The sequence below is a fragment of the Canis lupus genome, chromosome 2 (assembly GCF_048164855.1).
Source record: "Canis lupus baileyi chromosome 2, mCanLup2.hap1, whole genome shotgun sequence".
Taxonomy (NCBI): Eukaryota; Metazoa; Chordata; class Mammalia; order Carnivora; family Canidae; genus Canis; species Canis lupus.
This window is the reverse complement of record NC_132839.1, coordinates 36889454-36912559: the sequence shown is the minus strand read 5'-3', so window position 1 is coordinate 36912559 and position 23106 is coordinate 36889454. Positions and strand designations below refer to the sequence as shown.

General features: G+C 32.9%; 1 protein-coding gene across 14 annotated transcripts in view; it reads right to left on the bottom strand.

Moving 5' to 3' along the window:
* Positions 1-419: 419 nt before the first annotated feature.
* UBE3A (ubiquitin protein ligase E3A) overlaps positions 420-23106 on the bottom strand; it is a 95528-nt gene continuing 72841 nt past the window's right edge. For 13 of the 14 annotated variants that reach the window (XM_072795561.1, XM_072795539.1, XM_072795552.1 and 10 more), the window contains 7 exons: positions 20415-20559; positions 17177-17382; positions 16313-16477; positions 14593-14748; positions 14434-14507; positions 3603-3746; positions 420-2621 (listed from right to left, as the gene is read on the bottom strand). In XM_072795561.1, coding sequence (XP_072651662.1) covers positions 2501-2621; positions 3603-3746; positions 14434-14507; positions 14593-14748; positions 16313-16477; positions 17177-17382; positions 20415-20559 — 1011 coding nt within the window. In that variant the 3' untranslated portion in view covers positions 420-2500. The remainder of the gene's footprint in view (positions 2622-3602; positions 3747-14433; positions 14508-14592; positions 14749-16312; positions 16478-17176; positions 17383-20414; positions 20560-23106) is intronic. The other variant, XM_072795529.1, reaches the window with a different exon arrangement.

Here is a 23106-nt window from a genome sequence, read left to right as displayed (position 1 = left end):
AGCTGTCAGTTTCCAGAAAAGTTTGGCAGCAGGTTGTATTTTTACGTTGCATGTTTGAAGTTTTCTAAAACAATAAAATGTAAGAGCAAGTTTCTATTTCATTTGGAAAGCTAATTATTTTAGTTTATGGTTCATGTTTTTGGCAGAGCTTCCTGCAGACTGTGGGCTGATTCACAGATAATCAAAATATGTAAGAGTATCCAGACAAAAAAAGTACTTTAATGGTAAGACTTTAGGGTAGAAGTAGTCATCATAGTCAAAATTTCTGTTTTCCTCTTCCTTGAGATATTGTTCAATGGCATTCTAGTAAACAGTAGTGAACAGGAGGCAGTGGTAAGAGAAGTGGTAACATGCCCAGGAAAATAACTATGCAAGTGAGAGCAGCTAGTATGGACAACCAATGACTTTTTCTCTTAAAATATTTTTAAGGGTAGGTTTATTTTGAACTGTTTGTTAAAAGTCTATTTGATGTGAATTCTATATCTGATAACCTATACTCAATTACCATTCACAAACTTCATACAGATATGTTAATACAATTATAGAACTTCAATACTGTGATAATAGAACTTGAGAACTGAAGAGCACACATTTCTTCACGAATTTATTATATAAAATGCCCCCAGAGTATTTGATTTCTCTCCTTTCATTATACACAAGCACATGGATGAGACACTCTTTAAGATGACTGTAGTATCATGAGAGTCCCTTGCATCAAGGTAGTGTACATACCTTAACAGTGTTTCTAAAGGCTGGCCCAGAAAAAACAACAACAAAAAAAGGTTACCTTATCACAAGATGGAAAGCACTGTTTTCTTTTTCCACTAAATTATGATGAAAAATGTCACTGTTTTATTTAGCATTATGGTACATAACAGATCTGTCTCAATTACTAAAATAATTAAAATAATCCTGAAAGACATCCATTTTCCCCTCCACTGATTTGAAAAGCTGTATTTTTCCTGCCAATTTCACAAATCATCAGGCTGATCTATCGTAGTCTGTTAAAACAATCATCAAAGCACAAGCTCAGCTCATCAGCTGTATGTAGCTTGTAGTAAAAGGATATATCCATATGTCTCTCCTTAGTTAAAAATACATAATCCTTTTATTTTATATTGCAATAAAAGAAATTAACATCACAGACACAGAAGACTAGAAAGGGGAAACTACGTACTTCTGAACGCCCAGTAATTTAAACCTATTTGTACTTTTCCATAGTACATGAAAGTAATATTTAACACTTACTTTTTGAAGTAAAACTTAATCTTTGGGGATATACAATGTAAGTAGGACTTAAGAGTAATAGTTCCATTCACTTCCAGGTCTGTTTAATGTATGATTAAATAACAAGGCACAATAGCCATCCTTTCCATTATGTTGCAACACTGATCATGTGCCTTGATAAAATGGCTGATTAGACAAGATGATGGCAACATGAAGGGAAGACTTTGGATTGTCTATTTAAAATGCAGGTAATAAGTAATTAATAAAAAATTTATGTTAAGTGCACTTTCACATGCTTTGTGTTTATAATAAACAACAAACTTCCTAGCTTTCTTGCAACAGGCGTGATTACCATTTCTTTTGGCCAAATGCACTTTTCCCCAGTAAACTTAAAACAACAACAACAACAACAACAACAACAACAAAATAATCCCTGTCCTTTCATATACTAGAAAAAGGATTGGCTACTGGAACAGTTCATTGCAAGACACATGAAGACGACATACTGTGGCATGAGTTGTTTTTAATTTGTTGTGCTGTCACTAAAAGTAAAGTTCTGAGGGCTGCAGTTAAAACATTTCAAGTTCTCCCTTCCATCTTTATTGATTTCAAGATTTTGCACAGAAAACTCTTTGGGGACTAGAACAGCAGCAATTGCATCACACTGTTTTCAAGACTTCAAGTTTCAAAGCAAATTGTTTAAAAAAAAAACAAAAAAAAAAAACAAAAACAAAAAACAAAAACAAAAAAAAAACAAAACACAGTTCCTGATTGGAGTTAGATACAGGGACGAAAGTAGCACATACTTGAAGGTTACACAGTCTACAAATGGTGGCAATATTTTCCTTGGGAGAGTAGTTTTGTTGGTATATATTTTTTAAATACTCAAAAAGGCTCAACTTCAAGCAGTAATAAACACAAGCAAAAGTGATTTAACCCTTAAAATAAATATTCAGAAAAACCTCTCTGTACATACAAGTGAAAGAATAAGTAACACTTTCACGCAAAAAAAAAAAAATAATAATAATAATAAAGGATTTGTTCATATAAGTAGCTGAAATCTGCTGTTCCAGCCCACATATCCCCAATAAAGAAGGGAGGCACAGACATAGGTGACTACTGTGGTTCACTATCTTACAGCCTGTTTGTACTGGGACACTATCACCACCAATTTTATCCCTCATTATATTTATTAAAATTTTAAATTTCTTTTTCCTTTTTTTTCTTTTTCTTTTTCTTTTCTTTTCTTTCTTTTTTTTTTTTTTTTTTTTTTTTACAGCATGCCAAATCCTTTGGCGTAAGTGATGGCCTTCAACAATCTTTCTTTAAGTTTTTCTTTGCTTGAATATTCCGGCAGTAAAAGGACATTAAAGCAAGTATGAGATGTAGGTAACCTAAATAGGGAGAAGGGGGGGAAAATAGGAAAATAAATCATGGGGAACATGCTCATCATTAAAAAGTCCTACTTTTAGATTGTACCTGTAGTTGAGACGGTTTGCAATGCAGAGTACACGTTAATGCAACTCAAACTTTTTGCTTTTTGTGTACAGCTATCAAGTATCAGTTTGTCTTTATCTTATATATTACTCAATACTGATGATAATGAAGATGGTGATGACTGATGATAACATATTGTATCCACTGAATTATGACAAACCAGACATTGTTTCAGGTATTTAACTGTTAGATCTCACTTAACTAAATCTTCTCACAATAAACCTATCATTATTCCCACTACAGAGCTGACATCACTGAGAAGCAAATTTACTCTAAAGTGGAGAGAATACCCAAATTTGGTTTTTAAGATTTCAAAGTCTGTGTTCTTTAATGCCAGTCAGAAATATTCTTGGCAATATGTTATATAAATGACTTAATAACAAATATAAACAAATTTACATTAAAGTCATCAAATAATACATCAAATAATATGGAATGCTAATAGAAATAAAGAAGGGAGGCACAGACATTTCTATATATTTCTATATATTTAAACCCTCAAATATACTACTGTTCATGAATGATCCTTACTCAACAAAAACATTAACTTATATAATAGAGAACAAATTAAATGCCAAGATTATGAAATTGGATTCAAATGTTAAGATTATGAAACCTAGTGCTGAACAATTTTCCAAGCCTCAATTCAACCATTTTTAAATAGAATACATAATAAGGTCTTGAATTTAAAAATTATGAACTAAAAATTGAATCATATCAATTTGCAAAATTTTAAATCAAGTGAGCTCTGTAATAGTTTTGAAATAGGCCAGTGTGTTAAAAATTTCCTCAAACAGTAATAGAAAAACACTCTCTGAACTAATATTTCATGTGATTTGGATAATTCTATGTAAAACTACAAAAAAATTAATAATTACCTTTCTGTGTCTGGGCCATTTTTGGCTATAATCATCTTTAATTTTCCTAGTCCGCCCACAGGTGCTCTGTCTGTGCCTGTTGTAAACTGCAAGAAGAGTCTTTTCTGCTCATCTGTAAATGAATGAACGATTTCCCAGAACTCTCTGAGAAAAGACAGAATACTGATTTTAGTTTGGCATTCATTTATAACTAGCACTAATAAGAGTTTATGATTTATTAAAACCATATTACAGAGATAACTTGGAAATTAATATCAGAAATCCTGAACATTCATTCCTGGTAATCAAGGATCTACAAATTACTTATACTAATTAATCTTACTGAAACACTTAAAAACATATAAGAGTAATCCACTGCTGCATTATTTAGAATGGTAAAAACTGATAAACCTAAGTGTCCAACAACAGGAAGTAATTATATAAACTATGGTATACTCATAATATATAATCAGCAGCAAACAAAAGACCAAATCCAAAACCCAAATCCTGCGAATTGAAAATACAAGATTTTGGCGGGAAAAGGTGATACAGATTAAGGACAAAATACAGAGAAACACACGTCTAATAGTACTAATCCAAAAGCATACTTTTAAAAAATAAACTTGAACACTTTTGATTTTGTGTACTGTAGAAGTGCGGATGGGGGATAATTCTGATATTTCTGCTATATGCAATTATTTTAAGAGAATGAGTTAGTCCCTGGCATTCCTAAAATCTATGTGATAAAAGTCATGTTGTTATAATGATGCTTGTTATACTCACACCAAAAACAAAATGCAGTACATTAAGAGCAATCTTGACTTGCTTGTTTGAATAATGATGTATCCATAAATTTAACATATACACTAATTCTCAGCTAAAAAAATTTCAAGATTTCAGAAAAAAATTGACAATGTTACTTAGTCAAAGGATAATTTTAATATTTATTTGAAAAGCTCTTTCCGGAATCTTAGCAGAGAATATCACACTTCCTACATGTGTAATTATAATTCTAGTTTTTGATATTCTAGTATTCCAGTATACAATTTCTATTATTAAAATGCAGGCATTTTTGTTGGTACAATGCCAATTCTTCTGACATGAGCTAGCAGCTTTATTAGATTTTTCGGCTCTCTTCAATGTCTTTCTGCTTCTTTTCCCTGACAGTCTAACATCCTCCCCCACCCCTCAGTTCTGGCAAACTTCTCATTCACCTAGAGAAACAACAGAGAACTATATCATAATCACAGGAAGTAAGACATGGAATATCCAGGTGCCTCTTTCAGGAGGACAAAATCGTTCCATAGTCTAGATCACTCCTTTTGGGTGGCTGACAAGAAAAAATAAGTCTCCTGTATGCCAGAGCTTCTGTCAGGGCCGCAGAGCTGCCCTACAAATGAGTGGTAATCAGGTTTTCTCACATTGTAGGAGGGCTCTGAATCCTAACCGAATCAGACACAGGCAGAGAGATAGGACCCTGACCAGTCTGTTTATATTCTTTGTTTATTTATTAGGAATGCAACTATTCAGAAAACTGAAAAAGAGGCTTCTGTATTTCTACCTAAGTCATATGTATGAATCACATTCCATCTACCTCTCTTAAAACTTATGCAGATTAAAATGCAGCGAAAAATCCAATAAAAACACCCATAACTTAAGTTTAGATTAAAACTAGGAAGAAAGAGTGGCAAACTCCCAACTGACACATAAGTTGAGAGTATGAATACCTGAGCCTGAACTAGTAGAGTCCTACAGGAGCAATATGGAAGAGGAGGGTGTGCATAACAATACCGGTTAGAGTTCACCCCGAAAGGGCAGAGCTCTACCCCAAGAGTGTGAACAACTAAGGACAGATAAGAGCAGATAAAGAATCATGTCTTTATAGAGAATAAAAGTGCGCCAAAGATCTGCCAACAAAACACATGAAAACTGTAAACAGATTTCAAATTAAGGTAAAAAAAATTTTAAGTCATAGTAGAGGCTATGAAAGGACAATTAAGTCAGAAACATAACTAAAACTGAAGAAAAGATCTTGAAAGGTATGACAGGAGCAGGGGATAACTGGAAATACAAAGAAAAGAAATCATATCAGATGGAGGAAACTAAAACTGAACTAGAGGAACCACAGGATAAACGAAGCACAATGATAGTACCACAAAAACAGAAGATAAACTTAAATTGAACAAGAAGAAAAGAAGTCATACTTGAGACTTCCTTTCTCAACCCAGAGTCACAGCTGGGAGGGTTTTTCTGCCACAATTGGTCCTGGCCTGGTAAGTGCTTGTCTTTCTTGTAGGGACCCAGAGTCCCTCCTAGCCGAGGGACCCTGAATGGCCGGCAACACGGGCCTAATTTAACTGCCACAAAAGGCACTGAGCACAGCAAGAACTCTCCAGCCCATGGGAGGCTTAAGATACCACACATGTCTGCATGGAGAAGCTGTTCATTTCATCTCCCTCAAGCAACACCATCATGGACCAGTGGGAGCCCTCATGGAATAAGATACATAAAGCAAAGCAGGATTAAGTGCCGCAAAGGCTCTGAAAACTAAAATTGTCTCTGGAACCACAACCCACAAAAAGTATGCTAGGACCCGTGTGTTACACTTGAATAGGATGATTGCCTACTAAAGTAAAATAATGTAAACAGGACCCAGGATCTCCTAACAGACACAATGTCTAGGATGCAAGCCAAATTACAACATGAAAGAACAAGAAACAAGTGTTGTCAACATTGAGATGAACAGGGTATGTTGGAATTATCTCAGAAGGATTTTAATGCATTCATCATAAAAATGATTTTACAATTACAAGCTCTATTGTTTCAGAAATGAAACAAGAGAAAAATCTCAGGAAAGAAACAGTAGTTATTTTTAAAAAGGAGCCAAATGTGAATTATAGAACTGGAAAAACATAGAGAAAAATACTGGATAGGCTCAATAGTAAAGAAGACAGAGGATAAAAAAAGAAACAAACTAGAGAAAACTGGAAAACAAAAGAAAAAACAAACACCAAAACCCAAAACCAAACCAGTCTCAGATACATGTGTAATGATGATAAATGACTGAACACTGGTACTACTAGAAGCTCAGAAAGAAAGGAGAGACACTGGGGCTGAAAAAATATTTGAAGAAATAGTGCCCCCAAATTTTCCATGTTGGGCAAAAAATATAAACAAACAAAAAAACAACCCACAAATCCAAGAAGCTGAACAAATCCCAATGGCATAAACAAAACTACTCTTCAGCAATAAAGAGGAAATAGACATCCCCAAACAAAGGAAAACTAATAGAATCTGCCATTAGTAGACCTGTCTTTGAAGAATGACTAAGAGAAGTCATAAAAGACTCTTAAAGCAAAAGGGAAGAATTGAAATAGCAGAAATACAGGTATACACAACAAAATTCTCATGAATTTTGTAAATCCTGTGATGACTGATATAAAAATTATAACAGTATTAATATTCACAACAATATTTAAAAGTGGGGAAAGAAACCTAATTGAAAGCAAGGTTTCCATACTTCATTGGAAGAGATGCTGATCCACTTTCACATGTGTACAATGTTATGTTACCACAGCAAACAGGAAGAACACTGTACTAAACCATACAACCCAAACAACACTAGAAGTAAATCAAGACGGAATCCTAAAAAAACGTTCAAGTAACAAGATAACCCCTGGAAACAAAATGATAAAGGAGAAACAGAAAACATGAAATGGTAGACATAAGCCCTAATGTATCAATAATTACCTTAAATATGAATTTTCTAACTATATCAATTACAAGGCAGACAGAGTGGATGGAAAAAAAGGACTCAACTACATGTTATTTCTAAGAAACTCATTTCAAAATCAGCAACAGATAGGTTGAGAATAAAACATCAGAAAAAAGATATCATGCAAACATTAAAAAATAAACCAGGAATGGTTATATTCATATTAGATTTAGAGCAAAGAAAATTACAAATTAAAAAAAGGGACTTTATGTAATGATAAAAAGACCAATCCACCAGTAAGACATAATGACTATAAATGGGTATGTACAAAAAAAATAAATGAAAGAAAGAATGCAAGATATGTACCAAATGACAGAGCCTCAAAATACATGAAGCAAACGTGACAGAGATAAAAGGAGTAAGAGAAAAGTATCAGAACTCTCAAATAGTAAAAAACAATTAAGTGCATTCTTGGCATTTAGAGAAACGAAAATTTTGTGTTTACCAAATAAATTGCATGTGATTATTCATAGCAACTTTATTCATAACAGCTCCAAATGAGGAACAAACATGAAGTTTTTCAACAGGCAAATGGCTAAAAAATATTGGCAAATCCCAAAATGTGACATATTAGGTGTGATTCACTTATTTCACATTCTTGAAATGACAAAATTAAAGAAACAGACAACAGATTAGTTGTTGTCAGGGGTTAAGGACCAGAGTGGGCATAGTGAAAAGCTATAGATATATGGGTTTGACGGAATATAGAAGAGCAACAGGAGGAATTCTTGTGGTGATTGAACTTTTCTGAATTTTGACTGTATCCTACTTGTGATATTGTAACTGTTTTATAAAAATTTGCTACTAAGTGAAATATGATAAAGTGTACACAGGGTCTCTGTGCGATTTTTTACAACTGCATACCAATCTAGAATTATCTCACAATAAGAAGTTTAATTTAAAAAATGTTAAAAGAAGATTAATAGATCAGACAGATAGATTCTGGAGGAAAGAAAATCAGTAGATGGAGAACCACACCACATAATGATAAATGATCAATCTATCAAAAAGACATACTGAGGCTCAAGGTTTATGCACCAATCAAAAGATCTTCAAAATACATAAAGTCAAAACTGATAGACCTGAAAGGAGGAATGGACACACCCACCAGTATGGAGCATTCAACACCCCTCTCTCTGAGTGACTGACAGAACTACTGGTCACAAAATCTACAAAATCATCAATGAACAAAATCTAAATTAACAATCACCAAACATTCCACCCACCAACACAGAATATACAAATTCAAGAGTATTGAGAGTTACGCAAGAATAAGTTCTCTGACTATAAAAGAATCAAACTAGAAATCAATAAATAAGAGAGAAGAAAGAAGAAAATATCCAAAACCCCTGGAAATTAAACAACATAATTTGGTTTAACAAAGAGAAAGTCTCAAAATAAATTTTAAAAAATACAGATATGAAAAAAAAGAAAAACACAACATATCAAAACATATGGGATATAGCTAAAGCAATAATGAGAATAAAATTTAAAGCACTAAATGCTTACATTAGAAAAGAGGAAAGGTCTCAAACCAATCACTGTTTCTCTCCTCAGTAAGCTAGAATGAGAAGAGCAAAATAAACCAAAACAAAGGAAGAAACTAATAAAGAGCAGAAATCAATGAAATTGAAAATAAGAACAGAGAAATAAAAAGCCAGCTTTTCAATATAATCAATAATTTCAAATCTCTCAACAAAGACTAACAAGTTAAAAAAAAAACATAATTACCACTATGAGGAATAAAAAAGGGTATGATCAGTTCAGACCTGCAGACATCAAAAGAATAAGAAGGGAATATTATGAACTCTTCACACATAAATTTGACTACTTAAATAAAATAGATCAACTCTTTGAATAACACAAACTACCATAACCTACCCAGTATGAAAGAATATCTTAATCGTTTTATAAACACTGAAGAAACTGAATTTCAAATTCTCCCCCAAAAAAAGGGAAATTTCCAGGCCCAAATGATTTCGTTGGAGAATTCCACGAAACATTTAAGAAACAATTAGTACCACCTTAACACAATCTCTCCTACAAATAGAACACTTCCCAACTTTACGAGGCCAGAATTAATCCTAATGTTTAAACCAGACCAAGACAACATAAAAAAAAGACAAAAACTATAGGCCAGTATATCTCATGAACTCAAGACACAGAAATAATCAACCACCATTACCACGTCAAATGTGACAATGAACTAAATGGAAATGACTGAGATATGGAAAGTTGGTTCAATAATGGAAAATCCATTAATGCAGTGTGCTGTATCAAATAGAAATTAAGAAAACCATGCTTCTAGCAACAGATGTGGAAAAAACATCTGACAAAAAGCCAAAAGCCTGTTCACAGCAAAGCTCAACAAACAAAGTATAGGGGGGCTTCCCTGGGTGGCTCAGTGGTTTAGCGCCTGCCTTCGGCCCAGGGCATAATCCTGGAGTCCTGGGATCGAGTTCCACATGAGGCTCTCTGCAAGGAGCCTGCTTCACCCTCTGCCTATGTCTCTGCCTCACTCTCTGTGTCTCTCCTGAATAAATAAATGAAATCTTAAGAAACAAAAGACAATAAAACAAAACAAGAAGACAAAACAACAACAACAACAAGGTACAGAGGTTGGAACCTCTTGAATTTGTAGAGCACCAACTACACTAATATGAAGCTTAAGAGATAAAGATAAATGCTTTCTCCTAAATTCAGGAACAAGTCAAGGCTTTTGTTTTAACTACTCTTATTTAGCACAGTGCTAAAAGTTTTAGCATAAATAAGGCAGGAAAAAAAGTGATAAAAGGCATACAAACTTAAAAATAAGCAAAACTATCCCTATTTAGAGATGACATGACTATCTACAAAGAAAACCCCAAGAGGTCTCAAAAAAAAAAACCTAAAAAACCTTCTAAAATAATTGAATAGAAGATCAACATGTAAAAAAAAAAAAATCAATCATATTCCTGTATACTAACATGTGGGAACCAAAATTAAAAATACAATGCCATTTTAATAAAAGGACCTAAATAAATGACGAATTATACTGTATTCATAGGTTGGACAGTGAACATAGTAAAAATGTCTGTTCTCCCCAATTTGATCTTAATGTAATTCCTATCAAAATTTCATCAAGGTTTTTTAAGCATAGTCAAAGTGAATATAAAATTTGTATGTTAAAGAGTAGCTAAAATATGGAAAAGACAAGAAATCTTTCATTCGCACTCTTATCTGATGTTAACGTTTACCATTTACCTATAGTAATACAGACAGTGCAGTATTGGCAGAGGGATGGATAGAAACACAGATCAAGGGAATAGCATAGGGAATTCAGAAAAAGATTTATATAAACATTATACACTGATTTTTGACAAAGATGCAAAAACAAATCAGTAAAGGAAGGATAACTTTTTCAATAAATTATATGGGAACATATGGACATCCATAGGCCAAAAGTGAATCTTGACTTAAATCTCAAATGTTATATAAAAATTAACTCAAAATGGACACACTTCAATATAAAATGTAAAACTGTAAAAAATTTTAGGAAAAAAAAAATCTTTAGGACCTAAGGCTGGCCAAGAATCTTAGATTTGACTTTACCAAAAACATGATCCATAAAAGAAAAATCAAGGTTAATCAAAATGAAAACCTTCTGCTATGCAAAGATTCTGTTAAGATGAAAAGATTAACTACAGGAGTAGGAGAACGTACTTGCAAAGCACATACCTCAAAAAGGACTAAAAATTATGAAGAACACAAAATTCAATAAAACCCCAGACATTTCACCAAAAATAATATATAGATGGCAAATAAGTACATGAAAAAATATTCCACATTATAGCCATCAAGGGTAGTTCAAATTATAGCACAATGAGGTATCATCACAACCTATCTAGGAGAAAGGATAAAGTTAACAATTTTGACACCAACAAATGCTAGCAATAATATGGAGAAACTGGATCATTCATATACCCCAGGGAAATGAAAAATGGTACAGGGACTCTGGAAAATAATTTGGCAGTTTCTTAGAAATCTAAACATGTACTTATCATATGACCCAGGATTGCACTCCTGGGCATTTATACCAGAGAAATGAAAACTTATGTTCACACAAAAATCTGTGCTTAAATGTTTAGTAGCTTTATTCCTAATAGCCAAATCTGACAATAACCCAAGTGTCCTTTAACAGTTGAATGGTTAAACCAAATCTGGTACATGTATGCCATGCAATTCTACACATGGCAATAAAAGGGAATGACTAGTTGATTCATGTGACAATTTTGATGGATCTCAAGGTAATCATGCTGGGGTGCAAAGTATGCCTAGAAAGGGAGAGCAACACAGACCCTTCTGGTGATGAAAAAGTTGTACACTAAGATGAGGATAGTGGTTATCTGAATCTATACAATGTGATCCAAGTACACGAACTGAACGTACATAGAAATAAGGGCCTAACCACTGATGAAATCTGAATATGATCTACAGGATGAACCAATATCAACTTCCTGAATTTGAAACTGTGCTATAGTTATGCAAAATGTTACCACTGTGGGAAAGTAGAGAGGCTATTACAGGACCAACCTATACTTTAAAAGAAAATTCCAATAATCTACAGTTATTTCCAAATAAAATTTTTAAAAACTCCAAAGAACAAAACTTTCAACAAAGAAATGTCCAGGCCCAGATAGTCTCCTCTGGTGAATGTGAACAAATATTTAAGAGAAAAAAATACCAATCTTACGCAAGTATTTCTGAAAATAAGGAACAGTTTTCTTTTTCAACTCACTACAAGGGTAGCAAAAGCCTGATGTGTATAAAAAAAAGGTAATTATAGGTCAATATTCCTCATGAATACAGACCTTAAAATGTTAGTAAAATAAAAGAGCAACACATTTATAACTAATAGACCACACGGCTAAGTAAGGTTTATCTAGAAATAAAAGGCTGATATAATATGGAAAAATTCAATGAAATGAATCACATTAACTGTGGGGAGAGGATAATTAAATCTGAATTTGATAAAATCTTAATTTTTTTTTAAATTTTTAAATAAGATTTTATTTATTTGACAGAGAGAGCACAAGCAGGTGGAGCAGCAGGCAGAGTGAGAGAGAGGAGGCTCGGAGCCCGATGTGAGGGTTGATCCAGGACTCTGGGACTCTGGGACTCTGGGACATGACCTGAGCTGAAGGCATAACTGACTGGGACATGACCTGAGCTGAAGGCATAACTGACTGAGCCACCCAGGTGTTGCTTGATCAAGCCTTTTAAACAGAAAGTCAGTATCAACTACAAAGAAACTGTAGTAGTCCTCGACTCTCACCCCAAAACACTAAGGAGGGCCATTTAAAAAGATACCTCTAAGTCTCTTAGTAAATGAAATCAGGGAGTGCTTTATCAGCAACTAGAAAACATATACACAAAAACTTCCTTAAGAATCAACATTTAACACTTTATTTTTATTAATGCTAGACTCTTAAATGTTCATGTTTTACATTTAGTTGTTTTTGAAAAATTTATTTTCATTAACTTTATCAGTGGTAACAATTGTAATAGAATTATATTTTTAACAATAAAAACTAAAATACCTTTATTGGTTTTTTTCTATTACATCAAGTGTTATGCTACTAATTTTTAGCTTAAATGTATTAAACAGTTTCAAAGTGTTTTATTCATTTCAATTCAATAACATCTGAACACTTAAAATGAAATAAATATCAACCAAGATAACAATATCGCCAATTTTTTCCTGGTATTATAATAACTATTGTAAGTCTTCAACTTTCTAGTAGTTGTAGATTCTATTTAATCAGTGAATATTTTCTTATATATGTTGACAAAATAAGAAGTTTGAATTTTGTTTAAAAAGGTTTTAAGAATACCGTTAATGGTGAGAATGATTTGGAAGCTACTACACCCATCTTTTCATTTGCCTTTCAAATCACACATTAACATATGATCTTAAGTATCAAGTAGGAATTATGTTATAAGCTAGAAATAAAAACTTTAAAAAATAATTTCTCTATAAAGAACACAAAAAATATTTCCAACTATTCTCAAAGAAAAACTAAGAGGTGACAAACCTATCTGTGATTAACATCACTAACAAATACTACTGTGAAGTCCTTGGGACTCACAGTGAGGTTTTATCTTGTCCTCAACCCTTTCATGTGTCAATTTGAAACTTCAGGTAAGTAGCATATTAGCAGTTGCTTAGTTATATAATTGCTACTAGAAATGACTTAGGGTGTACTAAAAAAGAAGAAATACAAGTATCCTCCTACATAGCAGGAAGAATAAAATAACAGAAAAATAATGTAATATAAAATGTTATTCATCTCTAGATACAGCTGATACTCAATTCTGGTGTTCACATACTGGAGTCTTAGAGCAATTACCTTCAGAAACAACCTCCAGAAGTTATGTTTGCATTCCTCAACTTATCCCACTAGTAGGCAACAAAAAAGCACCTTTGTCCCCGTTTACCAATCTCCACAAGGGAGGAAGAAGTCTGTCTTTTAAGATTGAATAGTATAGTACAGAAAAGGAGATAGTATGGTATTGAACAGCATCTGTTTGGAATCACGTAAGATTGGGAATCTCTACATTTTTCTGTGAAAATCTGGGGCTCAGTTTCTTCAGGTGTAAAACAAATACTAATATGTATCTTGGCATGTGATTATAAAGATTAAATAAAAGAATGTAAATTTCACACAAAGGGTATTTCAAATAGGGTCAAGAATAACAGCTCACTAACACAGGGTTCAAAAGAAAAGAGAAACTTTCAGCGATGATTTTCATCATTTTCGAACCAGCAGTAAGCACATGCTAATCAGAATCACTAGGAATGTTAGGTCATTTATACCCCAAATGCAGAATAAAACATGTGACTTACATAAAACACTTCAATCAAGAAATGAATCATAATAATAAAAACTGGTGATATTATAAATACACTTCTAATATAGATTAAGAATTTGTGAGTTTGCTTATGTGCTAAGTAATACCTAGAGATGAAGGTCTAAAGCATGAAGTACACACCCCTTTGATGAATTTCATCTTCCTTTTAAGAATTAAGTACCTCACCTAATCAGAACAGAGTCCCTGGTATAGCCACCGTCATATTCTGTAGTTTCTTCTAGTGCTTGGAAATCTAGATTCTGCAAATTCAAGAAAATATGTCTTAACATATATATCACACCATTACAAACAATAGGGTGTTTTTCAGACACTTTGCTTTCTTACCCGGCTTCCACATATAAGCAATTCAATTTCCTCTGGTCTGAATAAATACTTTAAAGGAGATTCGTTGGTCACCATATGAAAACCTCTCCGAAAAGCTTTGAACTGTTTTTCTACTGATTTATTGAGAATGTAGTCAGAATAGAGATTGACAAATTCCTGCAGAAAACATTAACCACAAGAACTTCTTATAATATACTATACAAGTAAAACACAACAAGATACTGGGCTGCATAGCTTGTTTTTATTTTCCCAGAGAAGGAATGAACATTCATGAATATTTTTAAAGATTCATATTTTACACATAGAAAGGAAAATACAGGCATACCTCAGAGATATTGTGAGGCTGGTTTCAGTTCATTACAATAAAGTGAATACTGCAATAAAGCGAGTCAAATGAAGTTTTTGGTTTCTCAGTGCATAGAAAAGTTATGTTTATACTACACTGTAACTGATGTTTGTAATAATAGTATGTCTCAAAAAATGTATGTACCTTAATTTTTAAAATATTGCTAAAAATTGTTAACCATCATTTTGAGTTTTCAATGAGTCAGAGTCATTGAGCATAGGTCATAATAAATACAATAATGATGAAAAAGTTTGAAAAATGTGAATTAACCAAGTGTGACAAAGAGACACAGAGTGAGCAAATGCTGTTAGAAAATGGTGCTGACAGATTTGCTCAATACAGGGTTGCCATAAAACTTTATAAAAAAATGCAACATCTGCAAAGTGCAGTAAAGTACAATAAAACAAGGTATATCTGTACCTTTAACAATTTCACAGCTCTCTGCAATAGCAAATATTGAACTCTAAAAAGGCCATGTACATAAACTAATTATGTACGTTTCAATTTTGATTTTATATTAAGTAAGACTGAATATAAAAGCAGGCCTCAATACAATTTTGAGTCCGTCAACCAGGTGTGTGAACACAGAGACATTTAAATCATGTATATATCTATTTGCAAAACGAACAACTGCAATGTACTAGATCTGAGCAAACCAGGAAGCCTCATGTTGTCTATGCTAGAATATTTGGGAAGTTGCCTACTGTTATCCAGTTCAGCCAAAATGTTGGTGTTTTACTTGATAAAGAAGTTGGTACCAAATCATAAACGCTAAATGCATTTTGTATCCTAACTAGAGATTATAGTATTTTATCAAAAATTATATTATAAAACTATGGTTTTTAAAGGTTTACTATATAGTTTACCTTAAGTTTCCTGTCACGTTCCGGGTTATTCCCCTCTGTTTCCAGATGCTTACAGAAAACATGTATCTAACTTAAAAAACACTTTTCACTAGTATTTTTAAGTCACATATGTGTATATATATATATATATATATATATATATATATATATATTAAAGGCAATGATAATTTGTTGGGTGATAAGGATCCTAATCATGAGGTCCTTGTTTCTCTCCCCTTTACAGTTCAGTATCATAAATACATTGTTTCTGCTTTTTATTACAGCCACATTGTGTCACTATCTCCTACTCCTGTCCTTTTTCTTAAAAAGGGCAAGTTTAGCCCAACTACAGACTCATACTAGCTTACACCAAAGATTTAGAAAACTGTGGCTTTCACTTATAAGAATTTGATTACCTGATTTCTTGATTTTCTGTATGAACTAGTTTAGATACTTCTTTAAAAATTACAAGCATATATGCTTTAAAACTGTTAATAAAGAAACAATGATGATATTAAACACTTATTACCTTCCTATTTTCATTTGTAATTGGAATTTTATCACCATTTTCCTTTAAATCATACATCATGGGATTACCAAAGAGGTCTGTCTGAGATATCTGGAAAGTGATCATCATGTCATCTTCCACATTCCCTTCATATTCCAATAAATCTTTTAAACTCTGATAGAGGACCTAACAACCAGAAATGAAAAATTAGGCTACCACAAAACTATAAAATACAAGTTTCCCTCTTCTTAGGAAGAAAAAAAGAGACAATAAGAACTAAAGCACAGAAAACAAACAACAACAAAAAAAAAGAAAAAACAAAAACCCTGAAGCACAGAAAGTATCCCTTCAGTCCCTCAAATAGTTTACAATACAGAAAGATTGACATTGACAGTCACTGATCTGTCCAATTCTCTGCTAAGAAAATCACAGCATCGATTTAGCAATGGATTTTACACTGTGCTCTATGAGAGAACCTCAGAGGTGTCTAACAGTAATGGAGGGGTTGGAGACAGAAACAGACATACTAACTGTAGCCACCGAAGCCCCTTATCCAGAGTAGCTCTGATTTCACCTGGCGATCTCATGTGGTTTCATTTAAAAAAGAAAAAAAAAATCCCACACCGAAAACCAAAAAACCAAAACATGTTTAAAAGCCCTTTTCTACAGTATCAATACTACAAAATCTGCTTGCTGATAGTTACAATAAATTTCTCCTTTGAGTTTTTAGTGTCCATGGTACTTCAACAAATTAAAACAACTGTATCTTACTAGGTATAATATTAACAAATGAAAATAATTCCAAATGAAAACTTTTTTACATAAACTATAGTTTTACGTTTAAATAAAATCTACAACATCAAATAAAAAAAATAGCAGACTTACAGGGTGAGAGTCTCCTAGGTCACGAAAAGTTCCTTTTTTCCCCATTAGCTTCCTGTAGACAACCATGGGAAAATGTACATCCAGTATACAGTTATTGTAAATAGCCAGACCCAGCACTATGCCAATCAGAGTGAACTGACCCTCAGTTTCAAAAGAGGATGGATTAAACCAAAATAATTTTGTAGATTCATCATATGTGAACATACCTATAAAAAATGATTTAAAAAATACAGTAATATTAAAGACTGATGAACGATACAAATATAAATATAAAATAATTACACAAACTTGTACGTAGTGGCAAAAAGCAATTTCGGTTGCATTTTCCAAGAAGTTAGGGAAAATGTTCACTAAATTCAAGTTCTCTTATCTCCTACTAATACAAATGATAAATTAATTTGTATTCATACAAATGATATGATAGAAAAATAAATGTAAAATTGAAGGGAAAAAAGCTTTATAAAAACTTATTAACACAGATTTAATCTATATGTGCTATTTTCAAAAAACAATTTTTAATTTCAAGGAAGCTTTTGTTTTTTCAAAACTGTACAATGATCCCATAAAGTTTTTCTAGCACCTTTCTAACAAAGTCAGATAAAGCCAAGCATGTAAGCCTACGTAAATTTGGTCAAGTCAGATTATATCTAAAACACAAAGCTAGGGGATCCCTGGGTGGCGCAGTGGTTTAGCGCCTGCCTTTGGCCCAGGGCGCGATCCTGGAGACCCGGGATCGAGTCCCACATCAGGCTCCCGGTGCATGGAGCCTGCTTCTCCCTCTGCCTGTGTCTGTGTCTCTGCCTCTCTCTCTCTCTCTATCATAAATAAATAAAAATTTAAAAAAAAAAATAAATAAATAAAACACAAAGCTATTTAATACACACGTTAATTATGAGCCAGTATGTAAAACAAAAGTAGTCTGTATCTGTAGTCTTCTTTCAATTTCACATGGCCTTCGCTATTTAAAACCCGAGCTTGGAGATCTTTTTTGTATCATTCATTTTAAAAAGTAGGAATGTTTGGTTTTACCTATCTGAATACCATTACTAAGGCAGAATTACCTTCTTCCCTTTAGGTGAACAGAATATCTAAGGAAAAGGTTATATGTTATTTTATGAATTTCTGACTTTTTTCAATTTACTAAAATGTTTTTCAGTTGCTACTGGGTAACTGAATGAAAATATTTTAAATATTAGGTCTGGGAAGCCTGGGTGGCTCAGTGGTTGAGCATCTGCTGATGCTCTGATCTTGGCTCAGTGGTTGAGCATCTGCTGATGCCCTGATCTTGGGAGTCCTGGGATTGAGTCCCACATGGGGGTTGCCACAGGGAGTCTCTTTCTCCCTCTGCCTATGTCTCTGCCTCACCACATCTCATGAATAAATAATCTTAAAAAAATTTTTTAAAAATTAGGTCTGAAAAAACGGGCAATTTCCAATATAACTTTAGAAATCAATAGGACACATAAGTACATCAATTTATATGATTTTTGAAAGCTTTAAAAATGTTTATTTTCACATTTAGATTAAGTTAAATACAAAAGGAAGTGTAAAATATCCCCTGGATCATAACAGTATAAAGTAAACTAGAACATTTTTCTCGTGAAAGTTAATGTTCATGAAATAAAGTTTGAAAATTATACAATTCTTCCCTGAATTTCAGAGTTAAGAGCTAAACTTTTATACGCCCCAAGTTACAAGATTCACTGAAGTGCTAAAAACTTCACTTAGTTATAAAGTTGTTATTAACAGAGTTAAGAACAGTCAAAAATAATTACAATTAATTAATACATTTGATGAAATCACACAAATGTCTTTGGTCTCAAGAGCAATAAACTACAAATTAATCAGAATATAAATTACACAGGTCATTACATTCATCTATGTATATCAAAGATAGTAATTTTAAGGTTCAAAGTGATTCCATCTTGGGCATATTTTTGCCAGTCCCTGGAAGAAATGCACCATAAAGGATGACTCTTCTAAGATATTCCTTTTTGATAGTTTTAACTGCTATCATTTCAATTACCTTACTATCAAGTGGAACTGTTTAATGAATGTTTTTCTCTTAAAAGTATTTCTACATATAACGTAAGCATGCTTTACAGCTAATGTTTAATGTGTCGAGATACAAAGGAACCTAGATCTAAGGTCTACCAAAACTATGAAGCTCACAAATTTTCTCAAAAAAGGCATGGTTTTAGATGTCTGTAGGTTTACTCTGAACAAATTTCATAGCCTTCTGATTAATAAATGCTAGCTAAAATATATAGCCTTAACTATATTTATATTATGAACTCAACATGTCTACTTCTGTTTACATATATGCATATATATGACCACCTAATAACAGAAAAGTCAATCCAATGTACACACTGAGAATCCACAGGTTAATGGAAATGACATATGCATTATTCTATGTGCCATTCTTCACAATTCTGACGGTACCTTTCATGGAATCCTTTTCCTATTAATTGCCATACATTCAGTTTTAAAAATTAGCAAACCTAGTAACCAAGTTAGTGGTTATATTTTAGGAACCCAATCAATCAGTTCAGATTGACCCAGTTAAGAACACTATCCAAGAAGTTGCAGTCTTTTACCCATTCTACTTTGTCCATCAATAAAACTCAAATCCATCACTTTCAGACTGGCATATGTACATTAGTGTTTTCCAGAACTGTTCATCAAAAACATTTCTGGGAGTAAATGTTATTAGACGTGGGGTGGAACAAGGGTTCTGGAGTTCAAAAAGTTTGTAAAAATATTATATTAAGATCCAAGAAATCCTGCAGCAAATAAAAAATTTAATTTGATACCAGGCAAGATTTCCAAACTTTGAGCATGATACCCTTGTGAGACACTGAACATTCTTAAGACCACTATTGTATGAAACTCGTTTCAGAAATGGTAGGAGTGTGACGAAATGTTTTAGAGTAAAAAGAGCAAAGAAATCTTTCAATTGTTCTAATATACCATTTTAAAGTGTTTTCAGTTTCATTTACCTAAGAGAGAGTTTCCTGTAGTAAAATATTTGACTAAGTAATCTAAATGAGAACTTGAATAAACGAGTGATGCAAATCAGTCCCCCAAACCCACACATTCAGTCATTATCTGTGACTCTAAGAAATACGTACCAAAACCTATTATTGCTCTTTATAACTGAGAATACCTATAAACCCTGGTAAAATCCTTAATTCGAAAAGATATGACTTCATGATCACATCACTAAAATATTTACCAATATCTGGATTGAAGATTTCCTCCACAACCAGCTGAAAAAATTCTTTGGAAACACCTCCCTCATCAACTCCTTGTTCTCCTTCAAATTCCACATACAACTGTTTCTTCAAGTCTGCAGGATTTTCCATAGCGATCATCTCTAGCTAGTGGTGAAAAGATAAAGTGAAAAGAAGATGACTGCCAGTTTAAAGATGAAAGCAAAATAAAACTAAGGAGAAGCAAAAAATAAAAATAAGGAGTAGGGCTATGGAGCAAATAAAAGATACTGACTTGATTTGTTTTAAATGGAAACAGGAAGCAAACTGGTAAAAAGCCAGTAAAGGCAAAGATTCAGTCTCACAGATAATGGAAAAATAGGACAGAAAATAAGCCAGCATAGAATTATTAAAAGGTTACTTTCTAACTACTGATTTGTCATGAAGTTAACATACAGTAGAAAATTAAAATTAGATATTTTGTTACTTCTGTATAACAAACCTGGGCTGTAAGTTTAGGACAGGGAAAGAAGTCATGACAGCCAAACACATAAGTGACTACTCAATCTAAATCACTTCAACAAAAAATAATGGAGTATAGAAGTATAACTTCAAATTTGTTCACTAGTAATTCTTTATGTTTAATAGAACAGAAACTAAGGAATTAATTCCTATTATCCAATCAGCCATAAATAAAATAACCTCAATTAAGAGAAAAAACCACAATAGGGAAACAATTTGTGGTCTCTTACAAGTGCTTAGTATAAATTGCCACTTAATGGATCACAACACATCTCATATACACTTTTTTTTGAAAGCAGATGAGACATACGCTTGCTCATATCTTTACTCTTAATTTCTTACTAACAGTTATCAAAAACCCTAGTATCGAGCATTTTTCAACTACAAATCTCTACCAAATATTTCTTTGTGTCTACAGAATAATATACATAATAATATACATAATAACTGATCTCAGTCACTAAGAGATCAGAAAAATCCACACTAAATTCTAATGTGAAATATTTATACTGCCCCCCCTTTTTTTAATGTATCTGAAATTTACTAACAGCATTCCCTCACTATCACCCACGTTATTTGCTACATACACTGACTTTAAATGCCATTTGGCTGTTAAAAAACTTTAACTTTGAAGGAACAGAATATTTAAGGGTGTTCAAATTACTGCAACTAATGATTACAACTAGGATTTTAAAAATGGATTTGAGCAATGCAAACATCATTGAAATAACTATACTACAGTCCTAAAGTAGTGACTTTAGATGAAGTTTGGATATTCTTGGAGGTCTATAAAAACTAAAATAAAAATCATGAATTCATGAATCAAGTCAGTTGTCCTAGATCAATGTTTTTCAAACTGCCATCTGCAACTTGTTAGGGGGTAGCCCAATTCATTTAGTGGTTTCAAACCAACTATCAGGGGAGAAAGTCAGAAAGTATTCCACATAGTAATGGCACCTAATTATATGTACTGACAGATACGCATATATGTACCTATGCTATGCAAAATACCTTACTTGGTACTGCAGTCAAAAAGGTTTTAAGAACAAAGGCTGAAATGATCTTAGGTATCTTCAACTTCTGGGTTCTATAATACTGTGAATTTAAAATCTTTAGCTTTAAAAAATATCCTGTACAACAGTGGTCTCTGATGTTTACAAAATCCTTTTTATGCCAAGTTGTATTAGGATAACTTATTTTTGTGACAGACTGTTGTGAAGACTGAGACAGAACATTCTGCTAGTTCCAACTATCACTTAACTTTTAAACTTAAAATTTTAGCAAGCAACTCTAGTAAGCCTGTTTCCTCATCTGCAAAGAAAAAAAAGGGATAGTATTCTTCATACTGAAAAGATGTGAAGGCTTAATAAAAATATGTAACAGTTAGTTCTAGAGTGGGCAATATTATTAAGATAACACATTATGTTGCAACCTTTTAAAACAACTTTGATCTCTGAACAAAAGATTCACTATCTGGTTTTACAGCCTGTCCCAAGTTTTGAAAATAAACTTGGGGAAAAATAGTTCCAGTTGGAAACCTGTTTCAAGCCACAGAAAATAAAGAATGCTGAGAACTAAAACAGAATTGTCAGCTCCAATGTGGTTTACCCATCACGCCAACATCCCATATTGCCATGGAACGCATTCCTAGTTTCCTTCGTCCAGTTCCCACCTGCCTAGGTGTTAAAGGAATATAAGTCAATATTTATGTATGCCCTTATAATACAAAGACAAACCTGCTTATATCAAAAGTATAATGCATTCCAAGGTGAAAAAAAATGATTATCTGGTATTTAAATTATGCATCCTATAGTTCTTCCTCATTCATATTCACAAATGAGAGCAGACTCCATTATCAATGTGATTATATCTTTTAAAGGATTTGGCGTCATTTCTACAGGATTCAGAGACCATGTGTTATAGTCTTAGCTACACCTAAGACACTTTGTATTTTCACTGAAACAATTTTATCTTCATTATTATTAAAATATTACGTCTGTCCATCTCCACCAATCTCCACTCTGCTCCCCCACCCAAGTGCCAAAATAATTTACTGCAATGTTCCATAATTAATCGTAATCATGTAGCTTTATCTTTCTGCTAATTTCATCTATAAAATGAGAATGATATATTAAGCAAAAATTAATACATGCGAAGCACTTAGATGAATTCCCTGTACAATAATACCATATA